This window comes from Lepidochelys kempii, chromosome 1, assembly GCF_965140265.1.
Source record: "Lepidochelys kempii isolate rLepKem1 chromosome 1, rLepKem1.hap2, whole genome shotgun sequence".
NCBI classification, from domain to species: Eukaryota; Metazoa; Chordata; order Testudines; family Cheloniidae; genus Lepidochelys; species Lepidochelys kempii.
Window position 1 is genome coordinate 297,549,179 of NC_133256.1, and position 13,080 is coordinate 297,562,258.

The window sequence follows — 13,080 nt, forward strand, 5'->3', positions numbered from 1 at the left end:
CTGATTTTCAAAGGGTGGGTGCTTAGCACATTCTGAAAATCAGTCCCCTTTTAAGGTGTTTCCAGCTAGGGAGCCAAACACTGAAGCACCACAAGTTCTGTGAAAATCTTTGCTTGAGGTTATAACCTATGGACCCAAGCCTACATTCCTCTTGGACCAGATCATGGCCTGTCCTGCATGGCTGTAGAGATGCCCCTTACTCCACTGTGCCAGATATCCAGGTTGAAATGGCAGCGATGAGTGGAGAACAGCCTCTTCAGAGCCACACCTCCACAACTACTTGCTGCCCCATACCGGGGGCTTGTGTTAGTGCCACAATTTAGCCCCCTGGGAAAACTGTGTGCGTATGTGTCTGTAGCGGGGTGGTCACCCGCTCCTGCCCTGAAGGGCTTGAAATCAGCCCTGGGAGGGGGCTAAGGCTGCGAGAGGACTGCTGCTAGGGAAAGAGCAAGCCTTGACTGATTGGGGAAACAGCCACAGCTGCAGCCACGCCTCAATCAAGGCCCAGCTGGCCTTTATAAGAGGGCAGTGGGCCAGGAGGAGACAGTCTCTCTTTAGATCAGGGGTTGGCAACCTGTGGCACGCGTGCCAAAGACGGCACGCGACCCCGGCAGACAGCAGCGTGCCATTAAAAATCCTGCCCGGCCCAGCCTGCTCATCTCTGCCCCCCGCCCACCGCTCTCTCCTTGCAGGACAGGCAAGCTTCCCCTTCCCCCCCGCCTCTTCCCCCAGCTTGCTGGGTTCCTGCCCCTCCTTCTCTCCCTCCCTGCGGCCGATCAGTTGACGGCCCTTGCTACAGTGGGGGAGAGGGAAAAGTGGAGCCGCAGCACGCTCTCTGCTCTGGGGAACTTGGAGAAGGGGGTGGAATCAGGGCATATCCCCTCCAGCCCCCTGCCATGAGCCACTCAGGGCAGGGGGCTGGGAGCACCCCCATGACCCCAGCCCACACCCCCAGCCCTCTGCCCTGACTCCTACACCCCCACATACACTCTCCAGCCCTGACCCCTGAACCCCCCACATCCCCCTTCTAAAAAATGTTAAAATGTATTATTGGCATGCGAAACCTTAAATTAAAATGAATAAATGAAGACTCAGCACACCACTTCTGAAAGTTTGCCGACTCCTGCTCTGGATGTTGAGAGGGAGGGGCCTGACTGCTGGGAGCTGAGCAGGGTACCTAGGGCTGGGGAAAGCCCAGAGGAGCTCCGGCCTGGGAAACCCCCAGGCTGCAGGCCTTGTGGAAGGCCTAGGAAAAGGGTACTGGGGTTGGAGAAGGCAGCCCAAGGGTAGGCAGAAGCAGCAGGTCCAGACCCTCCTTGCCAGTCATGAGTGGCAATTATATTGCAGTCCGCCGCAGGGAGCAGGGGATAGCTGGTGACTGGCAGTAGCCAAAGATTGAGGCGAGGTGGGGATAGAGGATGGAGGTTCCCCAGGGCAGGGGGGAGAGGAGACCCAGATCTGTGGGGGTACTGCCAGGGGAGAGCACCCTGGCCTAAAAGGGGCACCGGGGTCCGGGAGGGACTTGGGGTCCAGTGGCAATTGGGACACCAGCCTGCAGAGGGCACTCCGGAGGCTGGAAACGCTAATTCACTGGACGACCAGCAGGAGGCGCCACAGGGGTGAGTCCCACCCCACTACAGTGTCTCAGAGTCACAGTCTCGGTGCTCTGGAACCACTCTGAATGAAGTCAGGCAGGACTCTGATGCAGCGTGTCTCCTCTCAGGGCACGCTGTCCCCAGGGCAAGAAGCCTGCTCAGCTTCGGTGCTCTCCTGGGTCTGACCTCAGAGTCCAGCACCCCTGTTCACACCATGAACTCCCTGCAGCAAGTCCACCTGGAAGGGACACTTGGGGTAGTCTTACATGCCTCCAAAGGGCCCTGCACCCAACTTCACAGTTGGCAGTGACTCTCAGCCAGCATTGTAAAACAGAAGGGTTCATTAGTTGACAGGAACACAGTGTAGAACAGACCTTGTTAGCACAGAAATCAGGAGCTTTCAGCAAAGTCCATTTTGGTGGGAGGGGAACCCAGAGCTCCAAGGCCCTGAACCTCCCCCCTGAGACTCCAGCCCAGAGACTGTCCAGCTTCCAGCAGCCCAGTCTAAAACACGCCTGTTGCCCTTCCTCTGTCCTTTGGTTCTTTCCCAGGCAAGCAGGTCACCTGGTCTGCACCAATACCTCTGGCTCATTCTTGCAGAGGAGGGTGCCCTGCCATCAGCTGCTAGGCTACAGTGTGTCAATCATTCTCTGCACCCAGTCAGGAGTCACATATGCCTTCTAGGGGTCTCTGCAATGATCACGCACCCTTATCCCACCACTTGAGTAATACATAGGGGAAACTGAGACACGCACATAGTATTCAGAGAAAACATTAAGAACATTCACACTTTGTCACAATATGGTGTTAGACCCAATAATTATAGTATTAGTATATGCAAAGTACAAACTAATAGTAACTAAGTACAGAACTTTAGAAATAAATCCAAAGCGCCTTTACTTACGTGCTTTTCTTGTTACGATATCAACAACACCACTGGGTGGTCCATACCCTGCGCTATTGAAGGCACAGACATCTATGTGGTACTGGGTGCTAGGTTTCAAATTTTCCAGTTTGGTTGAGTAGTCCTGATTGCTCACTAGCACCCGCTGTGCAGCTGCTTCTTTATCATGAACAGTCCAGTAACGAATCTGTACACAGTTGGATTGAGTGATAATTTGGTGTAATTAATTATACTGAAATCTTACAGAAACTGTAGATTGGAGCACAGAATAATTTTAAAACAATAAAGTCTGTTTCTGGCTAATTGCTGCTCCTTATATTAATCCAAGCGATAGGATCCTATCAAGAAACAGAAAACACTTCAGATTTGATGTGGAAACTTTTGCACTCATGAACCTGATTTGTACACAATTAAGCCAATGGGAATTTTGTGATAGACATAATTGGGTGCAGGATTGGGCCTTCTTAGAACAGGGCTTTCTTGCCGTTGCTCTTTTATACTCGAAAATTTTACGTTCAACTGTAATGTCATTTTCTAGGTCACAATGTACTCTCTAATGCAAAGATACCTTTGACTAAGTTGTACAGGACACTCCACTTCCTACTTCATGGCATTCTAGTTAATACAATCCCTACAAAAGCAACTAATTCATATGTTTCTTCTGCTCTCATTCCCTACATACAGTATGCCCTATCCAGCCCAAGCTGGACAGACCCCTCTTTCTTTATAAAAGATGCTGCTCAAAACACTTTTACTAAAATTTATTATCCACTATAATTTTTATCACATTCAGCCAGTATTTTTGTTTCCATGATTTAAAGGTTATAATGAGCAACTGACAAAGCAGTTTGACAGCACAATAACAAGGTATAACAAACAAAAGGGATCTACAACACCCAACCTGATATCCATTTCCTGCTCATTCCTCTGGGAACTGTGTTTAACAGACTGAACATGCATTGAACTTAGACATCAAAGCACTATCACATACTTAATAAACTGACTTGTTATCAGAACTTACCTGCTCTTGTCTTTTAGGAGGTGTTTTAGCTAAGTAATGAAGCTTAATGGTTAGACTAAAGAAGAAGTGTGAAATGTTTTGTGTGTTTTTAAACTTAATATTTAACAGTGACTTTTCTATAGTATTTAATGTTTTATGAGTGTTTATAAATTGCTATAATTCCCTCTCTTTAAATATATTGTGCATTATTATCTTTTATTTCACCCTCCCCGTCCCAATACCATTAATCACTATTAAACCACATAAGACCATGGGGAAAACACTGAAAAGCACTCCACAACCTACATTGTATAGGTTCCCTATTTTCCTCTTCTCCTTCCCCTTAAAATTCTCCTCTGCCCTCTTTTTTTATATCCACTTAAATTACACATTTGAGAAATATATTCAGACCAGTCCATTAATGCCGATGTCAGGGGGCAACTCGTGGCTTTAATACTGGGTCATCACCGGGTTGACAGACATTTTTATTAGAAAGTGAACAGGATTTATATCCTCTTCCACCCAATCTCTTTCCTCTCCTTTTTACCTGTAAACTCATTGAATGTGCAGTCTAAAACCAATGCACTCACGTCCTCTCCTTGAACTGTGTCTTGGATCCCTTCCAATATTTCCACTCTACTAAAACCATTCTCAGTAGAATTCGGACACATATGCAAACACTCACATCTTCCCAATTACTCTAATAGCCTCTTCATCTCAGGGCCTCTATTTCATCTTCATTCTCCTTGACCTACCAGCTTCTTTGATTCTGTCAATCATCCTCTCCTACTTAACACCCTATTCTCATTAAGCTTGCAAGATACTGCCTTCTCCTGGTTCTCCACCTACCTATGATGGTTTCTTTAGTGCCCCTTCAGTGGATGCTCCCCCTTTCATCCCCTATTCTTTGTATGCATTCCCTGAGGCTATTTGCGGGCAAAAACAAGTTTTGGTTCGCTATGTTATCAATAGTACTTTTAAAAAACATCCTACCGTGTTTTTGTCTCATACATATCCACACAAAATAGCCAGGACAACTCTATTAAAGATACATTGTCTGTGATTTTCAAAAATGGATGCCTATGACTAGCCTCCTGAGTCCATAAGTAGGCAACTAAATAAGTTGACTTGATTTTCTAAAGTGCTGACCACCCAACAGCTCCCTCTGCACTTAGGAGGTCATTTATTTAAGCACCAAAACACATATTTAGGAAGGAAATATAAGGTACCCACTTATTACAAATCCTGGCCACTATGAAATGATTTTTGGTGATACTACATAGAGTCTGATTCACCACTGCCTTGTAGAATCATTCACAGGTGAGAGTAAAACATTATCAGTATCAACTGGTAGAACAGTTTGCACAGGTGTAAGCAACGATACAAGGCACAAGCTGTGGAGGATGAGGTCCATAGCATTTTGTTTTTGAAGTACTTTTAGTCTGTGCAATTTTGCTCTGCTCCCACCTTCCTTGTTAATTATTTTAGAGGATATTACAACAGAACCCTTTTAAGCCTTCCTTTAAGAAATAGTTTAGTAATAACATTAACCTATTTCATCCTTTAGGTAAACCTTTCCTTGGAGGTTCTTCAGTCTAGCAGACAAAGGTATAACTAGATCCAATGGCTGGAAGTTGAAGCTAGACAAATTCAAATGACAAAAAAGAGGTGCACATTTTTAATAGTGAGGGTACTTAATCACTGGAACAACTTACCAAAGGTTGTGGTGCATTTTGCATTCCTGGAAATTTTTAAATCAAGATAGGAAGTTTTTCTAAATGCTGTGCTCTGGTTCAAACAGGAATTAATTCTGGGAAGTCTCATGGCCTGTGTTATACAGGATGGCAGACCAGGTCACAATCATCCTTTCTGGCTTTATAATCTAGGAGGCCTCAAAGAGAACTGATATAGCATGTTCTGATAATATAAGCACCTCTATTTTGCTGTCAGGCTTAGTCTTCTTTTCAGCTGGCATTAGTTTTGTTTCCTAGATATTTCACTTTAAGGAGACTCCAAAAATGTGTTGGGAGAGGTTGCGTTGGCTTGTTTCTCCAGCTCCTACTGCAGCAACTCTCCCACTCACAAATAATGGTACAACTTGCTGTTTGAAAAGGATTGATGTTTTTCTTAAGTGTTTAAGTTAAACTGTTTAATAAAGCTATAACTTTCTTCTACCCCCAGGTATGCACTGTATCTGAATGAGTGGTGAGACAGAAGAAGGGCTTCCCTTCTAATTCAAATGCATAGCGGGGCATTTTAGCAGCCAAAATAATTGAACTGAGGCTTTCCTAATTTAATTTACTCATCAAAGTGCATTGTCAATGCTTATATAAATTTACCCGTCAATAGTAATAATACAAGCTGTCCATACTATGATCATTATAAACATACGATTACCATCGTGGCTCCACCAACTCTTTCACAATGTAGATATAATTGCACATGCATACGCTGACCAAATTGGCTCCCACTTTAAACATGGTTTACAGCATGCAAGCACATGTATTTTTCCAATTATAGAAATGTACATGCTGCAGAGTGTTTGGGAAATTTAGTCCAGTAGCAGCCACCACTTAGCATTTCTTGAAATATATTTAGGATGAAATACACACACAATGTTAATACATTCTTTTGGGAACTAAATCAGGACTTGGAGGAAATGTTGTGTCCTGCCATCTGGGAGATCTATGTGTGACATTTCTAGAACAGTTTCACTGACTGGGCCCAATGAGGCTCCCTGTTCTTTGGAGGCAAGAACTGAAGTCTATGAAAGGTTGGGGTTAGTGATGATGGTTGCTGGTCACATTTGCTGGATATTTGACAGAACAGCATTAGCTTAAGCTTAGGAAACGTCAGTTTTATGATTATCCTGTTTGAGAAGCATGTGTTGTGAACTGAGCAATGAAAAGGGGGGCTGAGAATTTGGGAGAAACTGGAAGCCTAACCCAACTCAGACCCAGGTCACTTCAGCACTCTACCTAGACAATGCCCAGAGCTCTTGGCGTAGGAATCCCTTGCAAAGGGCACCAAGATATTTGCATATTTCCATGCTTCTACAGAAAAAGCAGAGATTTATGCGGTGCTTAAATACTGGAGAGCAAATGTTCATGTTTATGCTTTAAAATGACAAGACTGAATCACTGTCTTATTTTATTAAAATATGAACTAAAATTACTTCTATGTCAATCTTTTAAATATCCAGGCTTTTCCTTACTGAGGTATTATTACAATGTGGAGAAACAATATGCATCTCTCAGAGATTCTCTCTGGTATAGAGAATTGCATATCTTTCTAAATAGTTACTTTGTCTCAGCATAGTATTTTTATTCCATAATACTGCAATGAAGTGTTGTATATGTGCCTCTGCCTTCTACTGGATAGAACCACAACTCCTCAACTGTGTGCCCTATGCTATTAACAGCTTGAGGTACTTCTCCTTTGGCTTAAGTGGTTGGGGCCTGTGCAATTGGAACAAGTGGATCTAAGCACTATCTCCATTTCTGCCATGAAGTTCCAAATGGGCCTGAGTCTGCAGCAAAGTGACATCTGTGATGTAGTAGGTGGTCAAATGTCTGTTACTTATGGTCTAATTAATGATAATTGTGGTGGTGATGCTGCCATGCAACGCAAACCTGTACAGTGACTGCCAGGGGCTCGTTTTTTGGTATAATCTGATTTGTTAAGTGAATGTTTTAGCTAGGGATGGTGAACACACTAAGGCTTTTGTTGATCAATGGACAGCTGCCCAAACTCCTTGAATCCCTCTCACCTGGGAGAAACTTTCTATATTCCTCCAATTCATCTACATTCTGTACAACTAGGTGTATAATAAAATAAGTAATATAGAGATGTTAAACAAGTTGAGCGAGAAAAAGGAATGAAACTTTAAGCCACTCCACCGAGATGCGGATCAAATCCCTTGCAGGAATAAGATAATTTAAAAATTAAATTAACCTAAATCCCAAATACATTGAATCTTGGTTCAAATGACTTAGATTTAACGACGGTGACAATGTGATTTGTATGTATTAAACTCAGACGTCTGTACAGCTTTTCTCTACCTATCTACTTAGGATACAAACATGACTATATATTTGGGTCATGATAATTATTTCTGGAAACCATGAATTATTCCCTTGAGTGCTGAGACACTAATACTGCCCCCTTTACAAAATCCGTGGGTCTCTTGTATACTTCAAATACTTTAAATGTCTATGGAGCACTTGATTGCTACTCTTTTTCCTCTTCCCTGGTCATTCTGTACTCTGGTTCAATTAAAGTAATATGCAAAATTACATCCTTCATTGCCACCGGCTTGTTCAGTAGCCCAGTCTGTTCATTAAATTTGCATCACAAACTGAATTTTTTCATTTTTGGCAGCCAGTATCAAGTGGAGTGCCCCAAGGGTCGGTCCTGGGGCCGGTTTTGTTCAATATCTTCATAAATGATCTGGAGGATAGTGTGGATTGTACCCTCAGCAAGTTTGCAGATGACACTAAACTGGGAGGAGAGGTAGATACACTGGAGGGTAGGGATAGGATACAGAGGGACCTAGACAAATTGGAGGATTGGGCCAAAAGAAATCTCATGAGGTTCAACAAGGACAAGTGCAGAGTCCTGCACTTAGGACGGAAGAATCCCATGCACCGCTACAGACTAGGGACCGAATGGCTTGGCAGCAGTTCTGCAGAAAAGGACCTATGGGTTACAGTGGACGAGAAGCTGGGTATGAGTCAACAGTGTGCCGTTGTTGCCAAGAAGGCCAATGGCATTTTGGGATGTATAAGTAGGGGCATTGCCAGCAGATTGAGGGACGTGATCATTCCCCTCTATTCAACACTGGTGAGGCCTCATCTGGAGTACTGTGTCCAGTTTTGGGCCCCACACTACAACAAGGATGTGGAAAAATTGGAAAGAGTCCAGCGGAGGGCAACAAAATGATTAGGGGACTGGAACACATGAGTTATGAGAGAGGCTGAGGGAACTGGGGATGTTTAGTCTCACAGAAGAGAAGAATGAGTGGGGTTTTGATAGCTGCTTTCAACTACCTGAAAGGGGGTTCCAAAGAGGATGGCTCTAGATTGTTCTCAGTGGTAGCAGATGACAGAACAAGGAGTAATGGTCTCAAGTTGCAGTGGGGGAGATTTAGGTTGGATATTAGGAAAAACTTTTTCACTAGGAGGGTGGTGAAACACTGGAATGCGTTACCTAGGGAGGTGGTGGAATCTCCTTCCTTAGAAGTTTTTAAGGTCAAGCTTGACAAAGCCCTGGCTGGGATGATTTAATTGGGGATTGGTCCTGCTTTGAGCAGGGGGTTGGACTAGATGACCTCCTGAGGTCCCTTCCAACCCTGATATTCTACGATTCTATGATTAAAAGATTTTGGGTCAAATTCCTGGGCTCAGTTCCTTCTTTTTTGTGGTGTCCTAGATCTATCCAAGTTGGAATCCCCAGGGTGAGGGACTCCTCAGTGGGCACTGCCAGTTTTGTGCCAACACAACTCCAGCTCTCACTGGAAGGGTTGAGCCCAGACTGAGGAGGGGGTTGTCTGATAATCTCTGGCCCAGTGGGGGGCCATTGCATGCCATCATAGATGAGCACAGCCTGCAAATCCTTAGGTTCAGGGAAACACCCCTGTGGTCCCGTGCCTCTGGTGTGCCCAGATGATACTGCACAGCAGAAAACCTAACCCTTTGTAAGCATGGGAGAGAGATTTTTACAACTATCAAGAAAGAAGTCCTATATAATCCTTGTCTGGGTTTGACATGAAAAAGAGTATAGAAATATTCTTTATAATAACAGAACAAATATTTTATGGTGGCCAGTTGCACAACACAAGTATGCTACAAAATAAAGCAGCAATAAAGCTTAAGTACTAGAATCATGGAATTTGCAACCAAATCTTTCATATTTATCTATGTCGTTTCCAAGAAATATGACTAAAGCTACAAAATCCTATTTTATTGTACTCATTTAATATACTTTATTGATATTAGCAAGGAGACTTAGTGCCTAGTTAAAAAAAAACCCACAAAACAGTTTCATAACCATAAACCCGTATAATAAAAGTCAAACAATACATTTACTACATGTAAGAAGCAGGAAATATAAATACCCACTAGAACTGTATGTACTGAGCAGCTTTTTTTTCAAGAACTCATAAATCTTGCATTCTCTGTATGGAGGGAGGTAGTTCATATTTTAGCTTTCATTTAGGTCTGAGCTGAGTAATGGCAAAATTTATCAGTTCACACTCATCACTGCTAGTGCAGTAGTCATGAGAGCTTGCATTAGTGTCAAGAAAACCTGACTCCTCCTGGTGTGAAAAGGCTAGTATCACAGGTAAAATGCCTTCAACTACTTTTCTCTCAGGTTTCAGAGTAACAGCCGAGTTAGTCTGTATTCGCAAAAAGAAAAGGAGTACTTGTGGCACCTTAGAGACTAACCAATTTATTTGAGCATAAGCTTTCGTGATGCTGCGTTGCAGCTGATGAAGTGAGCTGTAGCTCACGAAAGCTTATGCTCAAATAAATTGGTTAGTCTCTAAGGTGCCACAAGTCCTCCTTTTCTTTTTACTTTCTCTCAGTATCCCCAACTCTTCGGCTCCTGAATACATGGTGCCAGTTAGGTCTTTTAGAGAGCATTTTTCAGGGAATGTGAAGGATTAAAATGAAAAGGAGAAAGTATTCTGATTTAACTAGGGATTTTTAGAAATTGTATTAGAAATGGACAATAAGGCAAATAAATAAATAAATAAATAAATAAATAAAATCCGAGAGTATGCACTCCAGTTTTTAAACAACTTTACTTTGATCAAATTAGCCCTCTTCCAGGCCTGGATTAAGACAATTCAGGACAGAGACCTCCCTGTAGCTCTGTCCTGTGATCCTGCCCCCATGCCGTAGCTCCACCACTACCCTTCACTGGCAGTGAAAAGGTTCCTCCTCCCCTCCCCCGTAGGATGATACCTCCTTCTCCCATCATGAGCAGCAGGGGGGGCCACCCATATTCCCCCCAACAGCTGATGTACATCTGCTTGGGTAGGTAGGCTGGGACACACACAGAATCCTCTGCTGAGGTGATGTTGATGAGCCTGCCCCCAGAGCAGTGGATCTTGGAATTAACACCCCACTGGGATTCACAGGGCAACGGACACCTCTAATTGACACATTCTATGAGGCTTGATTCTGCATTTGCACATGCTCTTTTTGCAGCATGTAGGTAAATATCATACATCGGACAATTAAAATTGCAAAGCAAGTCATTAACTTAGTAAGACCCAAATCCTTTTCTCAGAGCACAGCTGAAGTAAACAGACTGTATGCAGCAGAGTTCTCCAGCAGCTACTGTGTATGTGCAGGAAGAAACCCACTCTCTGCTGGGCTGCTCCATGACCACTTCTGCATCTAAACAGCCCTCTAGCTGTTGTGCCCATTTTTTGCAGAAGAATAAGAAAAGGTTTTGCTGGTAGATTTGAGTTGTTGTGGACCCAGTGGCCCTGCCCTGTTCCCAAATCATTCCTTCTTGCTAGGGTGCACCAATGCTGGATGGCAAGCAGAAGATGCAGACAGACTCCCTCAAATCCCGTTCCACCCTGCACATTAAAATCACAGGATTCTGCATCTTCTACTGACTATATACAGGCTGCAGCATCTGTTTCCAAGGTACTATAAATTCTCGGGGCCATTCGTTACTTACAAGTCTGTTTCTGCACTGACAAAGACATTACAGTGTACAGCAAATATTTGCACACAAAACTTATTCTGAACACATTTTGAGACATTTATGGGCCAGATCCTTTACTGGTGTCAACTGGCAAAGTTCTTCTATGGAGTTCTGAAGATTTCTATGGAACTATCTCAACTTACACAAGTAGGGGAATCTGACCAAAAGTCTTGTATTTTAATATAAAAAAATTATATGTTATATGAAACATCTAATAGGTAGAGAATCAAATTTGTACAGCAAACATCAATTAATGCTGAGCATTAAGAGCTAAATGTGACAGTGTGTATTGCCCGTGCATAATCAATTACTGTGTTTCAATGAATGTGAAGATATTTATAAGTGTCACTGCTGAGCTCACCTGATATCCTTCAACAGATTGCTCAAAAACATGCTCCCAGGAAACGGAGATTTCAGAAGACGATAAGACTTTTACATTCACATTTCTAGGCCTTTCACTTGGAGCTGGAAATGGAAAACATTCAATCCCATCAAGTGCATTGTTATATTTACTTGCATGGTCTTTTCTCATTGTAATATTTCATATTATTTTCTCATTTTCAAAAGGCCGAGTCCTGAGGTCTTTAACCTGTTTTACTTAGCTCTTACTTAGGTAAACTCTAATTTCACTGGGTATTTGTTTGAGACAGGACTGAGAAAAAGTGGAGTAAGGATCTCAGGATTAGGCCCATATTAATTATTTATTAGCTTTAGCAGGTTCCAAAGTGAAAGTTTAATAAACTAAAAATAGGCTCAAATAAAAACAGAACCAAAAAATCAGTGATCTTTTACTTAGCTTGTATAGTGTTTCTCATATTAAAAACTGTAGGCTACATTTTCAAAGTCAATTGCATGCAAATATTTATTTGCTTCTTATGCATGCAGATATAACATACATTATGTGCATGCAAGTCAGATAATTATGATGCAGTGGGCTAGTTGTGTGTCTAACTGACCACGCAGGTGCATTCATATCAGGTATTTGTGCATGTAAATTGGACACATGCAAATGTTTATGTGTGCTTAACTTTAAAAATCTGACCTTGCATTGCCAAATGCACAATTCAGACCATTTTAATGTGAAAAGCTTTTTTTATTTAAAAATTAACTTGTAGTGCCTAAAACAATAGGTGCTAGTTTAGTTAGAAGAAGCTGCCAATTTCACTCTATTGCTTGCATTTAAAAGGAGTTAATGAATGTAAAAATGCATAAACAGGCCACATAATCTATGAAAGATTCAATTTTTCAAGCTAAGATCAGTTCCTCTTTTATGGGTCTTTTGAAACAAGTTGCAACAGACAGCCACTGCTGCCTCAGCACAGGAAAGCTTTCATACATTTAATCTGCCAACTGGGCATCAAGTCAACTATGTATCAAAACAGCCACTATTCAGAAAAAAAAATCAGTTACATTTCTTATGAGAAGTATCTAAGGTAACAAAATAATCTTATGTGCAAAGTTACTCTTCTTAATTGTCTTTCACTAACAGTTAATAATTCAAATTTATAACTTTTTTAAAAAAATGCACTGATACTACGGCTATTTTCTCAACTACAAACATTTAAGTAAGCACAAAGACCACAATCTAAAGTTTTAGTACTAAGTGTGACTAGTGCTAATGCAATTTCATTACATACATGTTTGCATGAAACACATGGAAGCACAGAATAAAAGTAGTGCACTAAAATGAATAAAGATGTCTAGGATTATAATTAGACATATATATAGCTTTATGATAAAACACATAACTCAGTAGCAATGAACGTACAGATCATGATTATGTAGCTTTGCAATCTCTAGCAACACATTCGATAAGTTCCCTTAACTGTCTGTAACCTTTTCATTTGCTGAATCAT

The 13,080-nt window shown here is 42.2% G+C and overlaps 1 protein-coding gene across 3 annotated transcripts in view; it reads right to left on the reverse strand.

Annotated features, from left to right (window-relative positions):
• The window catches only part of CNTN1 (contactin 1), a 432,541-nt gene that overhangs the window by 53,416 nt on the left and 366,045 nt on the right, over positions 1-13,080 (reverse strand). For all 3 annotated transcript variants that reach the window (XM_073328045.1, XM_073328044.1, XM_073328043.1), the window contains 2 exons: positions 11,586-11,689; positions 2,500-2,686 (listed from right to left, as the gene is read on the reverse strand). In XM_073328045.1, coding sequence (XP_073184146.1) covers positions 2,500-2,686; positions 11,586-11,689 — 291 coding nt within the window. The remainder of the gene's footprint in view (positions 1-2,499; positions 2,687-11,585; positions 11,690-13,080) is intronic.